This window comes from Heloderma suspectum, chromosome 12, assembly GCF_057233095.1.
Source record: "Heloderma suspectum isolate Gila_16-S chromosome 12, 16-S_ref, whole genome shotgun sequence".
Classification (NCBI taxonomy): domain Eukaryota; kingdom Metazoa; phylum Chordata; class Lepidosauria; order Squamata; family Helodermatidae; genus Heloderma; species Heloderma suspectum.
In genome coordinates, this window is record NC_139469.1 from 12,149,953 (window position 1) to 12,166,820 (window position 16,868).

Here is a 16,868-nt window from a genome sequence, read left to right on the forward strand (position 1 = left end):
AGCCCATTCTGTGGCATCAATCGCCTGGAAACTGGGGAAAGTCTTAACCTGGCGTCAAAACAATGACAATGTTGGTGCCCCATGAGGAGGTTCCCCACTCTTGGTCTAGTACCAGGGCTAGAGGACAAGTGTTGGAGAGTAGTGGGAGGGAGGGAGTGGTGGGAGAGTGTCACCCTCCCACCTGCCTATCCTGTGCTGGAAATCGCAGCCCCCCAGACCCACTTTGTAGAGGAGAAGTGGCAGGTGGGCTCTGAAGATATGAGGTGGGGGTGAAAAATGTAGCTCTGCCCCTCAGTCTGAAAAGCTGCAGGAGTCCCTGTGCAAGAAACAGGCTTCATAAGGAAAGGAATGTGTGTTAATGAGAGTAAAGATATTTGCCAGTTCTTTGTATCATGTCCTTGGTTGCCAAATGGCAATGTAGCAAAGAGCAGGACTATTTTAATTTTCAGGAATGTCATCTTTATTATACATATTCAAAGAGAAAAACACCACCACCAGATACACTTAATAATGTTTGTCAGTGGAAATATGTCTAGGTGCTTTATGTCAACCTCATCCAACCTGCCACCCAACATATGTGTTGGACTACAACTCCTGTCAACCCCAGCCAAGTGGGTTCATTGGTTGAGGATGATGGGAGTTGTAATCTAACACATTTGGAAGTCACCAGATTGGGGGAGGCTGTTCTGCATTCTCTGCCACAACATACAGTGTTTTTGAAGACCATCAAAACTCATTTGTGTTTTTATATTCTTGCAGGAGATGAAGGAGACAACTTTTATGTGATCGATCAAGGAGAAGTGGATGTAAGTTGTCATTCACCTCTCACCTTGAAGCTGTTTATTGTTTCTCCGCTGGACTTAATCATGCTATCTTCATTGGGATGCTTCTGTTGGGTTAACCTTGGTCAGATTTTAGGCTTGTTGGACTCCCCGAGGGATTGAATGCAACAGGACAAATAAGGAGGTTTTTTGACATAAAGAATAGAACCATGGATTGGCACTACATGGTACAATCTTTGTGAGCCTTGGGCTGACACACTGTCTCTTTTTTCCATTTCTGTTTTTAAACTACATAGAGTTCTTCATTACATACGAACTCGAGAAACTCAGGATAGTTTAAACAAGCCAGGATCAAACTGTGGTTTATGATTTTGGCTTGCCAGGGGTCCTTAACCTTTTTGGGTTGGTGGGCACATTTGGAATGTTGAGAGTGTCATGGGTGCTTTCATAATATGGCTGCCATGGGGGCTTTGCCTGTTCATAAAATGTCTGCCACGGTGGGCATGGCTGGTCACAAAACACCCATTTCCTAGAAGGCAACTGGTGAGTCTAAAAGACAAGTCTCGAACCTAAGTGGGGTTCAGTAAGTCTGAGCTCCAAAACACAAAACCACTATTTTGAACTCACTTAAAGGTGGTGCTGGAAGGCAGTCTTTTGCTTTGCAGATGCCAGCCTCCCAGTTAAAATACAAATTAAAACATCTTAAGAAATAAAATTAAAATCAGGAGAGGTAGAAAGCCTGGTGGGCATCAAGAGAGGTGTCCATGGGCACATTGGTGTCCAAAGGTACCATGTCTGAGAGCCCAGGTTTAAACTCTGGATAGTTTAAATAAGCCAGGATCAAACTGTAGTTTGTGCTCTATGGCTTGGCATCAAACCACAATTTAAACTAACCAGAGTTCCCCATTTAGACATAACGGAGAACGCTAGTTAGTTACAAAATGAAAGGGCTTGTTCCCAAACTCCTTCTCACCGCCCTGCCAGAAGAGAAAAGGAGAGGAGGGAGTACATGAGACCAAGCCCCATTCAAGTGGCGCTAAACCACGGTTTTGCATTATGTCCGAACTCAGCCACAGTGTCATAGCAATACTCTCCATCACATGGATCCACCCAGCTCAGTTTTAAAAACCTTGCTCCCACGATACATTCTGGCCCCAAATTAGAAGCTTTGGGGGGCCTGCATGGAGCTCTTGGAAGTAATTTCCCCATGCTGCACTGTCATGAGCCAAACTTATTTGTCCGTATGAAGTAAGTTAATGGGATATCATCAGCAAACAAATTACTCTAGGTTTAGAACCTGTATTAACCACACCTGTAGGCAACATACTTGCTACTGAGAGATCAAGATGGAATGTGCTCGAGGGGCCACACGAAACCGGAGCTGAGCGTTTTCGATAATCACCCAGGATAGGTTACATGTAGCTCGTGTCTTGCCGCAGAGAATGAAGGGGGAGCCTCAGGCTGATCATTTCTTCTTCAAAAATCTCAATTTGCTCTTCAAACCTTGCTCTGAATGACTGAATCACAGATTGGTGGTGCTTGTAAAGGGAAGACTTCCATCAAACAGACACGAAATTGCCACGCTGGCTGGGTAGGCTTGCAGGTCTGAATGCTTTGCCCCAGGCCACTCAAGGGGATAGTCCTGTGGATTGAGAACCCTTGTCGTCAGGGCCAGGACAGACTTCAGGGGCCCCTCAGGCATGGTGCTGCCAATGGCCTGCTCTGCTGCTTGCTGTTTTAAGATTTTCCCAAATGCAGTGCGTAAAATTGACCGTGAGCCCTACTTAGAGTAGACCCATTGAAATGAAGGGGATTGAGGTTATTCTAAGTTCCATTCATTTCAGTGGGTCTGCTCTTAGTGGGGCTTATGTTGGATTTTACCCAGTGTCCGATGTGACATGTGTCAGGATTGAGCCCGGGCCCTCTGGTTTGGTTTCGGGCTCTGATTCAGATTCGGAGACGGAGCTAGAAGAAGCCCAGCAGAAGCAGGTTGCTGGGGAGGAAATTCCGCCAAGACTCCTCTGGAGTCAGTGAAAAACCTTTCCAGGGGCTTATCGAGCAGGAGGGCCAGGCTCAGAGACTGTCTCCCCTCTGCTCCCCATGGGAATCCAGCCCCTGTCAGAGGAAGATGGAGCAGCGGCATTGACAGAGCCCAGAGCCCGCTGCAGGGTTAAGGGGAGGAACCTCCTTGAAGGGAGGAGACCAGAAAGTGCCAGCCGAACACAGCGGGAAACCCGCCCATTTCAGTGGAAAGGCAACTGCCCTGCTTTCAGTAGCTCCCTTACCAAAAGATGTATTTTGCTCATTAGGCCTGGAGGACAGCTCTTAGCATCTGTAGTCACTTCAGAGGTGAAGAGGTGCTATTAGCTGAATAAAGAATTTGTGGATTGCACAGTGAGGAGTCCCGGCCGCCACCTTGCTCAGCGGGAGGGCCTAGAATCCCTGACAACGTGCCAGGCATTGCGCTTGGGGTAAACGTAAGCTGGTGGACAGCAGGAGCAGAGTAAGGGCTCTGCTCCCATTCAGAAGTGCTGCTGCCCCACCAAGAAACCTTTGGGGGCGTGGGGAGGAGGAGGAGGAGAAAGCGGCGGTGGCAGGAGCAGGCAGGCAAACAAGGCAAGTGAAATGGTGGCGGGGGCAGTGCAAGCGGCGGGGTGGGGCAGTGGCAGGTAATGTGGAGGTGGTGGCAGCGGCACATGAAACGGTGGTGGGTGGAGGCAGCGGACGCTGGTGGCCCTGATGTCAGTGGGGCTGTGGACCCACTCTGGGTTTCAGGCAGCATCAGTCGCCCTCAGAGGGCTGTTGTGAGGATTGTCTAGCCTATCTAACATTCTATATAGGTGATTCATGCTGTGCCTCGAGAGTGGCCTCAAGGCGTGTGAAGCAGCTCTGCGGCCGGAGCTAAGCAAATTTGGACTCCTCAGCTGCCTCGATGGGAACCATATGTGAGTGAGCTGCTTGGGAGAAGTGCAGCAACCTATGTTAAAATATCCAGTAGAACTCCAAGGATCTCTGCTGCTGAGGGCTGTTGCGTGAATGACTGATCAGCAAACCCGGCTTTGCTGCTGAGTATACACTCAAAAATCAATGCAAAGAAATCGAGGAAAACAATAGAATGGGAAAGACTAGAGATCTTTTCAAGAAAATCGGAGATCTCAAGGGAACGTTTTGTGCAAAGACGGGCATGATAAAGGACAAAGGAGGCAGGGACCTAACAGAAGCAGATGAGATTAAGAAGAGGTGGAAAGAATACACAGAAGAACTATACAGGAAAGATCTGAATGTCCCTGGTAGCCATGATAGTGCAGTCACTGAACTTGAGTTGGACACCCTAGAGAGTGAAGTCAAGTGGGCCTTAGGAAGCATTAGTAACAACAAGGCTAGTGGAGATGACAGTATTCCAACTGAGCTATTTAAAATCCTAAAAGATGATGCTGTTGAAGTGCTGCACTCAATATGCCAACAAATTTGGAACACTCAACAGTGGCCACAAGACTGGAAAAGGTCAGTTTACATTCCAATTCCAAAGAAGGGCAATACCAAAGAGTGTTCGAACTACCGTACAATTGCGCTCATTTCACATGCCAGCAAGGTGATGCTCAAAATCCTACACGCTAGGCTTCAGCAGTATGTGAACCGAGAACTACTGGAAGTACAAGCTGGGTTTCGAAGAGGCAGAGGAACTAGAGATCAAATCGCCAACATTCGCTGGATCATGGAGAAAACAAGAGAATTCCAGAAAAGCATCTATTTCTGCTTCATTGACTACGCTAAAGCCTTTGATTGTGTGGATCACAAGAAACTCTGGCAAATTCTTAAAGAGATGGGAGTACCAGACCACCTTACCTATCTCCTGAGAAACCTGTACGAGGGTCAAGAAGCAACAGTAAGAACCAGACATGGAACAACCGATTGGTTCAAAATTGGGAAAGGAGTACAAGGCTGCATATTGTCGCCCTGCTTATTTAACTTATATACAGAGTACATCTTGAGAAATGCCGGGTTGGATGAATCACAGGTCGGAATTAAGATTGCTGGGAGAATTATCAACAACCTCAGATACGCAGATGATACCACCCTAATGGCAGAAAGAGAAGAGGATCTAAAGAGCCTCCTGTTGAGGGTGAAAGTGGAGAGTGCAAAAGCTGGTCTGAAACTCAACATTCAAAAAATGAAGATCATGGCATCTGGCCCCATCACTTCCTGGCATATAGAAGGGGAAGAAATGGAAGCAGTGACAGATTTTATTTTCTTGGGCTCCAAGATCACCACAGACGGTGACTGTAGCCATGAAATCAAAAGATGCTTGCTCCTTGGGAGGAAAGCTATGGCAAACCTAGACAGCATAGTGAGAAGCAGAGACCTTGTCGACAAAGGTCCGTATAATCAAAGCTAAGGTTTTCGCAATAGTAAGGTATGGCTATGAGAGCTGGACTATAAGGAATGCTGAGCGCCGAAGAATTGATGCCTTCGAACTGTGGTGCTGGAGAAGACCCTTACGAGTCCCCTGGACTGCAAGGAGGTCAAATCAGTCAATCCTAAAGGAAATCAACCCTGAGTGCTCATTGGAAGGACAGATACTGAAGCTGAAGCTCAAATATTTTGGCCACCTAATGCGAAGAGAAAACTCACTGGAAAAGACCCTGATGCTGGGAAAGACTGAAGGCAAAAGGAGAAGGGGATGGCAGAGGATGAGATGGCTAGATAGCATCACTGATGCAATGAATATGAACTTGAGCACACTCTGGGAGAGAGCGGAGGACAGGAAGGCCTGGCGTGCTATGGTCCACGGGGTCACGAAGAGTCAGACATGACTTAACGACTGAAGAACAACATACACTCAAAAACAGGGAGCCCCCGCAGATCTTGACACTCTGGCAAGCAATCCCACCTAACATTTATGCTTATCGTTCATTCGTTTAAGTGCACCCTTAAAACCAGTGGAGGTTGGTGGCGCTGATGCCAGTGGGGTAGTGAATCTGGGTTTCAGTCAGAACTCTAAAGGAGCTGCCCAAGCTGCTTTAGAGTTCTGACTGAAACCCGGAGTGGATCCACTGCCTCACTGACATTAGAGCCACCAGCCTGCACTGCTTAAAACACCTTCACTATACAGTGTGTGTGTGTGTGTGTGTGTGTGTGTAATGTGTGAATAATTCTTGAGTTTCTGGCTATGAAAGCAGGGAAAAATCTGTAAAAACAGGGTTGCTAACTGGGTGGCTGTGCCAAGTGTTTATATGCATTTTAAATGTGAAGCTAGTGCTTTTATGGAGGAAGGGGACTGAAATCCCCCCTCTACTTGCTGACATCGTTTGGTGTTTTATAGGGGCTGTTTGCTATTGGCAGGTACTTTGGTGCTTTAAAAAAAGGGTGGGGGGACATTTTCACACTAACTACATGAGCTCAGCTAGTCAGGGATCACGTACGTGGCATAATGATACCATGATACCACAGCAGTGCCACATAGCCAACTAGATTTGACTCCATGATGACATCATAAAGTCAATTTGGATAAAGAGTGGTCGGTTCTGCACTCACTCTAGATGGAATGCCACTGAGCCAATTTAATTTTCATGTTTGTGGGGCTGATCTGGCCAGGAATTGGGATGTTCCCACAGCACATGCAGGATTCTTAAGGAAGTTTAAAGGGGAATGGTCAGCCACTAACCATTTGCGGTGAACAGAAAGTGAGGAGAGCTAGGTGTTGTTGTGTAAGTAACAAACAACATACACAACAAGTGAGTCTAATGAGCTATGCACATTTTGCGAAGGCTGCATTTTTGTCTCCCTGTAAGAACAATTAGGGCCGCAGTGGCTTAGCGGTTAAGGCGCTGAACTGCAGACTGGAAGGTCGGCAGGACAGCAGTTCGAGACCCGAGTGCCGCGTGACAGAGTGAGCTCCCGTCTTCAGTCCCAGCTCCTGCCAACCTAGCAGTTCGAAAGCAAGAAATTGCAAGTAGATAAATAGGTACCGCTTCGGCAGGAAAGGTAACAGCGTTCCGTGCACCTCGGTGTTCAGCCACATGACCACGGAAGCGTCTTCGGACAGCGCTGGCTCTTCGGCTTAGAAATGGAGATGAGCACCACACCCTAGAGTCAGACACGATTGGTTGGGGACACCTTTACCTTTACCTTTTAAGAACAATTAGGCTGGTGGTTACAAAGGATAAGGCCTTCCAAGTGGTGGCCACCTACTTGAGGAACTCTGTTCCAAGTGATGTCCGCCTCATCATTATCACCCTTCAATCAGGTCCTAAACGCTCACTTGTTTACCTTGGACTCAAATTAAGTTAGAACTCTACTGGGGCCATTGTGTAGATGGTGCTATTTGGTGTAACTGTTAATTATTGATCTTCTGCTTTTATCATTTTTAAATTATGTTTCATGGTATGCTGCCTTGGGAGGTTTTTGGGGTTGTATGCTGCCTTGGGAGGGTTATTTTGGGTGGTATGCTGCCTTGGGAGGGGTTTTGGGGGAGTGGTATGCTGCCTTGGGACGGTTTATCCTAAAAGGTGGCTTATAATTTTTTGAATATATTAAAACATTATTAGGATTATGATGATGATCACTATCTGGAAGGCCAGTTGAGCAAAGATACATAGGGAAGTTGTATGAAATCCTGTTTGGAGATTTTAGATATTTATTTCTTAAGTTTGTATACCAATCAACTGGCGAATGTTCTTGGCAAAGACAGAGAGATACTGTATTTAAAATTAGTCTGCAGACCATTTACATTTCTTTACCAATAAAAGGAAAATGCACATGTAAACAAAAATATATGCTCATAGCAGTGTTGAAAGAACAACAATTGCATACACTTTATGTTACATGAGCAAAGTTGAGAACCATCATCTGCAATCTATTTAAGAAAAAGATTGTAAAGAAAAGACCGGAGAGCAGATAGATCCTTTTGAGGGTTCTTTAGGAACAGCCTAATCTCCGGACCAAGAGGCTTAGATAATTCGATCTAGTGGGACCTTCCCCATCCCGATTCTATTTTGAGAAGCCAGCGATGTATTTTAAGCCGCCCAGCAGCGCCTGGCAGTTATTTTAGTTAAAGGCATCTTCTTTTTTTAAAGCCCTTGTTTGTGTCAGGGGACGGTCTAATTGGCATTGTTGGGAATTCAAAACCTCACGCTCCAGAAGTCACTCACTCCTCAGGACACCCGTGTGACTCACAGCTGCTATCAAGAAAGGTATCACGGTTCAGCAGCAAACCCTGCCACATCGAGCAAGAAAACTTAACAAGATCACAAGTGCGGGGTTGTTTATAGGAGTGTGGTAACGTTTATTATATCTTTAAAGCTAGTGGCACCTTGGCAGCTAACTCACTTGTCACGGCATGAGCAAGGCTGAGTCTGGATTCTGTACTAAAATACAGGGTTCAGCACCAAGGCACTCCCAACTACTGTGTCAAGGAAAGTCAAACTGTGGAAGTGAAGAAATGTTGCATATATTTGCTTGTTGCTGCGTAATTTATTCTGCCCTGACTAGTCCCTCCTTCAGATCCTTAATCCCTCCTCAAAACACCCACACTTTTCTGCAAAGCCTGTGCCACAATCCCATGGTGTTCACCTATTGAAACTGAGCCTCAATAAGTATAATTGACTTGAACGTGCTTATCTGGCATACATTTAAGCTTTAATGCAATGGTTGCACTCTGTATTTTTGGCATGGCATTTTCGTCTCTCGCTGTTCACACTGTTTCTTCTCTCCTCTTCTGTGAGAGTGTGTGCATGCATACGTGTGTGCATGTATGTATGTCTTTCTATGTGTGTGTGTATGTATATTTAGTACATTTCTAATCTGCCCAATAACTAGTGTTCCCTGGGTGGATTACAACCAGTTAAAAAACTAAAATGCCATTTTAAAATACAGTTAACAATATAGAATGCAATACAAATATTTAAAAGAATAAAATACAATATAATGCAAAACAGTAAACAGCACAGGAATCGCTAGAACAGCCATGAGAACCTAGAACTAGGTCTCTAAAATGCCTGGGAGAAAAGAACGGTCTTTGCCTGGTGCCGAAAAGATAACAATGTCGATGCCAGGTGAACCTCTTTGGGGAGTTTATTCCATAAGTGAGGTGCCACCACAGAGAAGGCCCTCTCTCTTGTAGACATCCACCTAGCTTCCTTTGGTGGGGGCACCCAAGGAGGGCTTCTGCAAATGACCTAAAGATCTGAGCAGATACATACAGGAGAAGACGTGCCTTTAGATACTCTGGTCCCAGGCCGTTTAGGGCTTTAAAGGTCAATATGTATATCTATATCTATACCAATGTGCCAACTGAGGATGACACTTGATCAGATTTTTGCATGTTAAAGGTTTTACATTATATTTTATCATGCTGTGAATGGCCCAGAGAGCTTTAGCTATTGGGCACTATAGTAATGGAATGAATTAATGAATGAATGACTCTAGTCCACAAAAGGTTATGCCATAATAAATTTGTTAGCTCTTAAGGGGAAAGGGAAGCCCGGGGCTAAGTGGTAGAGCACCTGCTTGGCATGCAGATGGTCCCCGGTTTGATCCCCAGCATCTCCAGGTAGGGCAGGAAAGACTCCTGCCTGAAACTCTGGAGAGCCATCGCCAGTCAGTGTCCAACAATACTGGGCTAGATGGACCAAAGGTCCGATCCAGTATAAGGCAGTTGCCTCTGTTCCTAAGGTGCCACGAGACTCTGTATTGTTTGGACTTGAATGTACATTCCTCCTCTGTTCACCCTTGCCTCCGTCTACCTCTCCTCTCTATATTGCCTCTTCTGTATCTTTTAGATTGAAAGCTCCTGGGTGCCCACTTCAAGATCACACCCCTGGTCTTCCTCAGCTAGGGATGTCAGAGGAACCTGGCTGGGGGGTGGAGCTCAACGAGCTTCCATCGGCTCCCCCCCCCCCCGGACTTCAGCTTATCTTCCACTAGCTAGCCTGACTCAGTCCGCAGTGCGTTGGGCCAGCTAGCAGATTTTCTGCATTTGTTTTTTTAATTTGCAGAAACATTTGCGTAATTTGTGCCAAAAATTGAGCAAATGTCTATTTCTGCAAATAAAATAATAATACGGAAAATGTTCCTGGATTTCGGGGAAAAAACCACGACTCAGCTCGCAAATGCAAGTTGAATCGGGCACACTGTGGAACTCCGGCGAGTCTGAAAAGGGCTGGATTTCCCAGTGACAGACATCCCCATCCCCAACTTCATGCCCTCCAGATGTTCTGGACTTCAACACGCATCAGCCTCAGCAAGCATGGCCAATGACCAGGAATGCTGGGTGTTGTGCTCCAAAACATCTGGAGGGTACCAGGTTAGGATCAGGTGCACCACTTTTGCTGCTTTGAAGGGAAGAAGTGGACTTCCAGACTTCTTTTACACCTATTTGCTTGTAGAGCTTTGTGAGTCTTTGACGGCTAAATGTATTTAACTCTGAGGGTTAAATACATAGCATGCAGCGGATCCTCACTCTTTTATTTACTTCTGTGTAAGTGTGCGCGCTCCTTATTTGAATTGGGGCCACCGTATGTGGGTAGGGCTCCCACCCAGCTGCTTTTTTTCTTTAAATCCCCCCTCTCTGTGTTTGCAGGGGCTAAAAAGGTAGGGGAAACCTCATTAGTGCCAATGGCGGTCCCCCCCCCCCACCTTTTGGACACCATGCGCCCGGGGTGGAGAATCTGAAGAAAAAACTGCCTGGGTGGGAAGGTTTAAACCAATCGTGCTAGTGTGGGAAGGTTTAAACCAATCATGCTGGTGCGGGAAGGTTTAAACCAATCGTGCTGGTGTGAGAAGGTTTAAACCAATCGTGCTGGTGTGGGAAGGTTTAAACCAATCGTGCTGGTGCGGGAAGGTTTAAACCAAGCGTGCTGGTGCGGGAAAGTTTAAACCAATCTAAATCAGGGACCTACATGCTTACACAAAAGTAAATAAGAGTGAGGATCAGCTGTATGCTCCGTATTTAATGTAGTGTACCATTTAGCCCTGAGGCACACATTTTCTTTCTCCAAATTAAAATGAGAAGCATAACTTCACCTTTGTATCCAAGAGACGTGGATGCAAGAGCATGGAAGAGTCAGACTAGGCCATCCTCAGAGGAGCCCACTCTGTCTGCTTATGCATGAATCACTGCTCTGGGTCAGGTTGTACATGAATCAATGTTCTTCCAATCAGAAGGAAGGGGGAAATCCCAGAGTAGTGATTCATCCAGAGAGACAGTAGCCAGTCACCTCCGAGGGCAAGTATTTCTGCTATGTTGTCTCTAGAATGAGAGTGAATGAATGCTCCAGTCATACTCGATGCAGTGACGGGCAGAATTATCTGCCTCCAGCAGAAGGCAGTTGGGAGAACGGAAGGGCAGAACAGTGAATCAGACCAAGACACAATGGGAAGATCCCTTTTATGGGAGGATTCTCTGGACTCATATGAGCCTTTAGTTATTCAGTTCAGTGATGATCATCGTTGCACACTAGCAGTAGCAGCACACAGAGTTTTCATGGCTTGGAATAGCTCGTAGTTTTATATAGAGAAGCCTTCAAGCAAATGTACATGGCTGTTGGACACACTGTGCCAGCCCTGTCTGGGGGGAGGGGTCTGTCTGCTCCATTCCTCTGAGCAGGGACTGGCCCACGGTACGGGAAAGGGAGAAACCATATAGCTGTTTCTCGGCCCGCTAATCTCCCCTGGCTTTAAACTGTACCACTAATGGAAATCTGCCCCCGATGATTGAAGGTGTTATTGCAGGCTTCAACCTCATGGACACATTTAAATTAATTCATGAGTTTAAAACAAAATAACCCTGGGGTGCACACTCCTAGGGTCCCCTTAGTCTTCTTGAGAAATTTCAGGTGTCTAGGTTCCACGTTCTTGGAGTTATGGCACAGACAGACTCACATCTTCCTCTCTTATTGTAGATGATCCCTTGACCATGCTCTCTGGGGTCCTGAATCACCATGAAAACAGGCAGTAAGGACTGTAATGCAGACAGAGGCATTGGTTGGAATGAGGGCACAGCTCATAGCAACCCTGTTTTCCTCCATCAGAAGTCTGCTTCTGTGGCTTTGCAACTCCAGTTGACCAGCAAGCTGCCAAGAAACATCTTGTTAATTCACAGCCCCAAACCCTGAATACGGAAAATCTGTCCATGAGATAGGAGAGCAGCTTAAGGCTTTTCCGTTTCAGTGGTCAGGCGGCCACATTGGTACCCAGAGAAGCCTGGCCAAATGTATCTGGTGAAACGTAAATGACGGGCTTCCAGTAAAAATGCTGAAAGTACCTGCTCCAAAGTGTGTATTTTTGAAGGGGAAAAATCCCTAATCCATATTTCCAAATATAAACCTGCTTCCTGTTGGTTACTTTAATTTTACAATTCTTGCTCTTTCCCCCTTCTTCTCCGCATAAAGAAGCACTGTCAGCCAAGCTTTTAAAATAGATTCTCAGGATAGATATTTATTTTAAAAAAGGGTTATTATGGTCAATGTCCTGTTCGACTTTCATCTCCTTCTACAGTCTCAGTCTCAGGAGTTTTCTTCTTCTGAACTAGTAGCTCCATCAAGCTGTGTCCAGGGCTTCGCATACTCAGTGAAACAAACATACATACACACACACACACATACAAACAAACAAACAAACAAACATACAAACAGAACCTAAGAGATGCCAAATGCTGCATCAAAGAAACCTAAATTCCACACCAGCAGCCCTAGCCTATGCACATTTACTCACAAGTACGTCCCACTGCATTCAGTAGGGCTTGCTCCCAGGAAAGTGTGGGTAAGATTGCAGCCTTAGCATATATCTACACTACAGATTTATATCAGTTTTGTACCTGTTTTACTAGTCATGGCTTCCCCCAAAGAATTCTGGGAATTGTATTATGTTGAGGGATGCCGAGAAGTCTCTACTCAAGTTTCTTAGTCCCCTTAGCAAAACTAAAGTTGCCAGAGTTTAAGGGGGCTTCCAGATGAAGCTTTTATTGTTCAGTTGCCCTGCCTCATTCAAGGTGCAATCCTATGCAAGTTTAGACAGAAAAATGTCCTACAACTCCCAGCATTCCCTAGCCAGCATGGCTGGCTGGGGAATGCTGGGAGCTGTAGGCCATCTTTCTGTCTAAACTTGCATAGGATTGCACTGTCATGGAATTTTACTGGTGGACGTCTTCCTATTTATAACCTTACCATGTTTTCCTACCTCTTCTTCCACCTTCTTTTTTCAGACCAGAAAACAAACAAACAAAAACATTAAGGAGGGAAAGACAGAATTGCTGCACAAAGTCTTTTGATTGGTAGTGCTGGCAGCCCTCCATCTGAAAGCAGACTAAATTCTTGGTGCAGAGATGCCTTTAGAACAGGGGTGTCGAACCTCAGGCCCGTGAGCCAAATCTGTCCTGGCTCTCCATCAGGTGTTTTTTTCCCCCATTCTGAAAGGTCAAAATGCCTCTCCCAAGGCTTAGTTATTGGCAGGCCGAGCTTTCATCTAAACATATATATATATATATATATTGGTCTTTTGGGCCCTACCCCTTTGGCTTTGGTCCTGTCAGGGTGGAAACTGAGCCCATAGAGCCCCAGAGCAGTTCTGATTCTGAGGAAGAATAGGAGTCCATGGGAGAGGAGCTCGCTCATCTCTCACAAGCACAGCAGCTGGCAGAGATTCCTCCTGCCAGCATTCCTGGGATAGATAGTGACCCTAGCAGTGAGAGAGCGCTGGAGGGGGGCTTGCTGGATGCTCGGCGCAGACGCAGGGAGCGACGACAGATGGAGGACGCCGAAAGGAGGTGCTCCACTTGTTTGGTGCTAAAACAACGGTCGCGTCCCGAGGACCCAAGGGAAAGAGGGAGGATCTCCCCATAGCCCATAAGTTCAGAGTCTTCCCACGGTTCTCCTTCAAACGGGGACCAACTGCCTTACCTGGAGCTTAGGCTACTCTGCTATCTTTCCCCAGTGCTGTTCCTTGCTTAGTCGCTAGTGATTAGTATCTGAAAGAGTCATAAAGTAATAAAGGAATAAAGCCTTGGAAAGAATCCTTGTCGTCTGTGTCCTGAGTTGGCTATTGGAGGGGACTGCAAGAGGCAGCTAGGGCGCTCCTGACAGGTCCCACCCCTTTGGCTTTCAGCCCCACCCACCACTGGAATGCACCCCTGAAAGCTTCTCTGAAATGGAATTCAGGCCTTGGGTTGAAAGAGGTTCGATACCCCTGCTTTAGAATAAGTTATTTACGTAAGGGTGATGATCAGCTCCCTTGGCATTCACAGAATACAATCCAAGGCACATCGCATACATGAAATGTGGGCGGGCCTTGGCTTAATAGGAATGCTCAGGTGCATCCATTGAGAGAATAGCATGAGGAGGAAAGAGGAATCACAATATGTTCTATGAAGAGCTCTGTGGCTCCCTGGACTCTTCATGCAGAAGGGACTGGATTGAGCCTTTAGTTTGCATTACTGATTGTGCCGACTTATCCCAGAATCAGGTTTGCAGCGTGTTGGGACAACGTTATGGTTAAGTCGAGCATCAAGTCAACCTCCTAAAGCAAGGATGGGTAACCTGTGCCCCTCCTCTGTTGTTTTGGCATACAATTCCCATCAGCCCTAGCCAGCACAGCCAATGACAGGAGGATCATGGGAGCTGTAGGCCAAAACATCTGGAAGGCCACAAGTTGTCCACCCCTGTCCTACAGAAAGGAAGGAGGGCAAAGTAAGCTCACCTGGATCACTTAGAAGCCCATCACAGGAACTGCAGTTGTTCGTATCAAAAGGAACGGGAAACAATAGAGGACCAGGATGCTTTTGATCTTCTGAAAGTTGCAGGTTTGGCCGGCACCTTTGCTCTTCGTATTTGGGTATCTGCAGCTCTGCATTCCTGTGCAAACGACATGAAAGCAAAAAAGGGTTCTTTGGCTACCGTGCAGATGGGGTCAGCAGATCAAGTAACGAAAGAGGAATGTTTGGATTTTGTACTGACTTCTACAGGATAACAGGTCATAGATACCGAAGCCATACAAACTCAATTATCAGCATAGTATTGTGTGTGCCTGTGTTTTAAAATAAGTAGATTTCCATGACCTTTACAAGAGAGATTGTTAGGGGAAGTTTTCCCACGTTTTTATGTGATTTAATACTCGGTCGTATCACAGCACTGATAAATATGTACAAGCTGTGGTCATATTAGCCTGCCGATATAGATATATAATACGTACACACCATGGCTGCAAGAGAAGCTGTTAATGCAGCCGCAGTGTGGACAGAAAGGAATGAGGTTAAGGACAGGAATGGGAATTGGTGCTGTGGGATTTGAAAAGCTTTTGTTTCCGTCTTTGAAAAAGTACCTCTTAGGCCGGTTTTCAGCAACCTGGGGCCCTCTGGACGCACTGGACTACAACTCCCATCATCCCTCACCTGGTGGCAGATGATGGGAGTTGTAGTCCAACGCGGCCAGAGGTCTCCAGGTTTGGGGAAGACTGCTTTAGGCTGTTCTGAATTTTTCACCCCCCCCCCTTGCATTCATTCTCAGGAAACCAGAGGGCTAAAATAAGCTGGGACTTTAAATAGACCTTTGTCCAAATGGACAAAGTTTCTTTCTTTCTCTCCATCGCCCCCCTTTTTTTAAAATAAAAATGAGAGGCAGACTTGCGAGTAAACTTAGCACGGCTGAACTTTCCGCCAAAGGACAGGATGACAGGACAATGTATCATCATCAGGAAGACAAAATTTACTGTCAAGTCTGGCCAAACATTGAGGTTTTAAACTTTTAGTACAGTGGCTTCCCGCTTGGAGCACATTGGTCATTTGTGTAAGGTTTCTTTTCTCATTTTTCTTTATGTGACAGATCCTAGAAAAAGGCATTTTTATTGGGGAAGTGAGCATAAGTTCTTAAGTTCACAGCACTGCAGAATTACAGCATGTCCAGGTGGCACTGTTTTGCACTCTCGGTTGGTCGCTGGTGAACTGAGCAGGGATAGGATAGTTTCTCCAAGGGCAGCTGTCCCCAACCTGGTGCCCTCCAAATGTGTTGGACCACAGTGCCCATCATGCACAGCCAACATGGCCAATGACTGTGTATCAGAGGCTCTGCATACAAGATGCTGGGGAACATGAGCAGAAGGTTTGGCCACTGTGGGAACAGAATGCTGCACTAAATAGGTTTTTGGTCTGATTCAGCTTAACTCTTCTTATGTTGGGATGATAGGAAGTGCAGTCTGTAACACGTTTGGAATGCATCAGATTGGAGAAAGTTGACCTAGGGCATAGCTAGATGGCAGACATAAACTGGGTTAAGTTATTCCCACTCTTGGGTGACCCTGGGAAATGTAGTTTTCTGGGGGGTGCTTGGGATATCCTATATAACAGCAGTGGGGAACCTTTTCTTTCTGTTATGGGTCATATTCCCTCAAGAGTAATCTATTGGGGGTCACAGGCCAGTGGTGCCAAAAAGGGAGTAAGCCACTCCTTTTCTCTTTTTCTTTCTCCCCTACCTCCTTCTTTCTCTCTCTCTCTCTCTCTGACGAATAACCATTTGAGGTGCCTGCCTGCCTCAGGGCAGGGCTGGCCTTGTCTCCTGACAAGAACCCTTTGAGGTGGCTGCCTTCCTTTGCCTCATGGCAGGGCCGGACCTGTCTCCTGACCAAGAACCCTTTGAGGTGGCTGCCTTACTCTGCCAATGGCAGGACTGGCCCTGCTCCCTCACCAATCACCACTTGTAGAAACACACCGTACAGAGTTGGCTGTCTGAAAGTTGTCTTAGAAATGGCTAAAACTCCACTAATGAAGTTTATGGGGTGGGGGGGAGAGAAGCATCCTTTATGTGAGATGTTTTCCATGTTGTGTGCTGGGTTTCTTTTCGGTTTGACAATGATGGTGTTTTCCTACAAATCACACTGCAGCTATCTCCTCTCTTCCTTTCAAATCTGACAGTGTTAATGAAAAGGCAAAAAAAGAAAGAAAGAAAGAAAAGGTGACAGTTCTGCCCCTTGGTTCTGTGTGTGCACGGTGCACCAAGCACTAGAAAGCAGGGGGATTTTGATGCCAGAAAACCACCAGGGAGCTGAAAACTCAAAGAGTAAATACAGTCATTGTACGAAAAGCAAGAAGACTTGAAATTC

General features: G+C 46.2%; 1 protein-coding gene across 3 annotated transcripts in view; it reads left to right on the forward strand.

Moving 5' to 3' along the window:
• PRKAR1B (protein kinase cAMP-dependent type I regulatory subunit beta) overlaps positions 1-16,868 on the forward strand; it is a 158,430-nt gene that overhangs the window by 75,121 nt on the left and 66,441 nt on the right. For all 3 annotated transcript variants that reach the window (XM_084818406.1, XM_084818410.1, XM_084818409.1), the window contains exon 6: positions 760-806. In XM_084818406.1, coding sequence (XP_084674532.1) covers positions 760-806 — 47 coding nt within the window. The remainder of the gene's footprint in view (positions 1-759; positions 807-16,868) is intronic.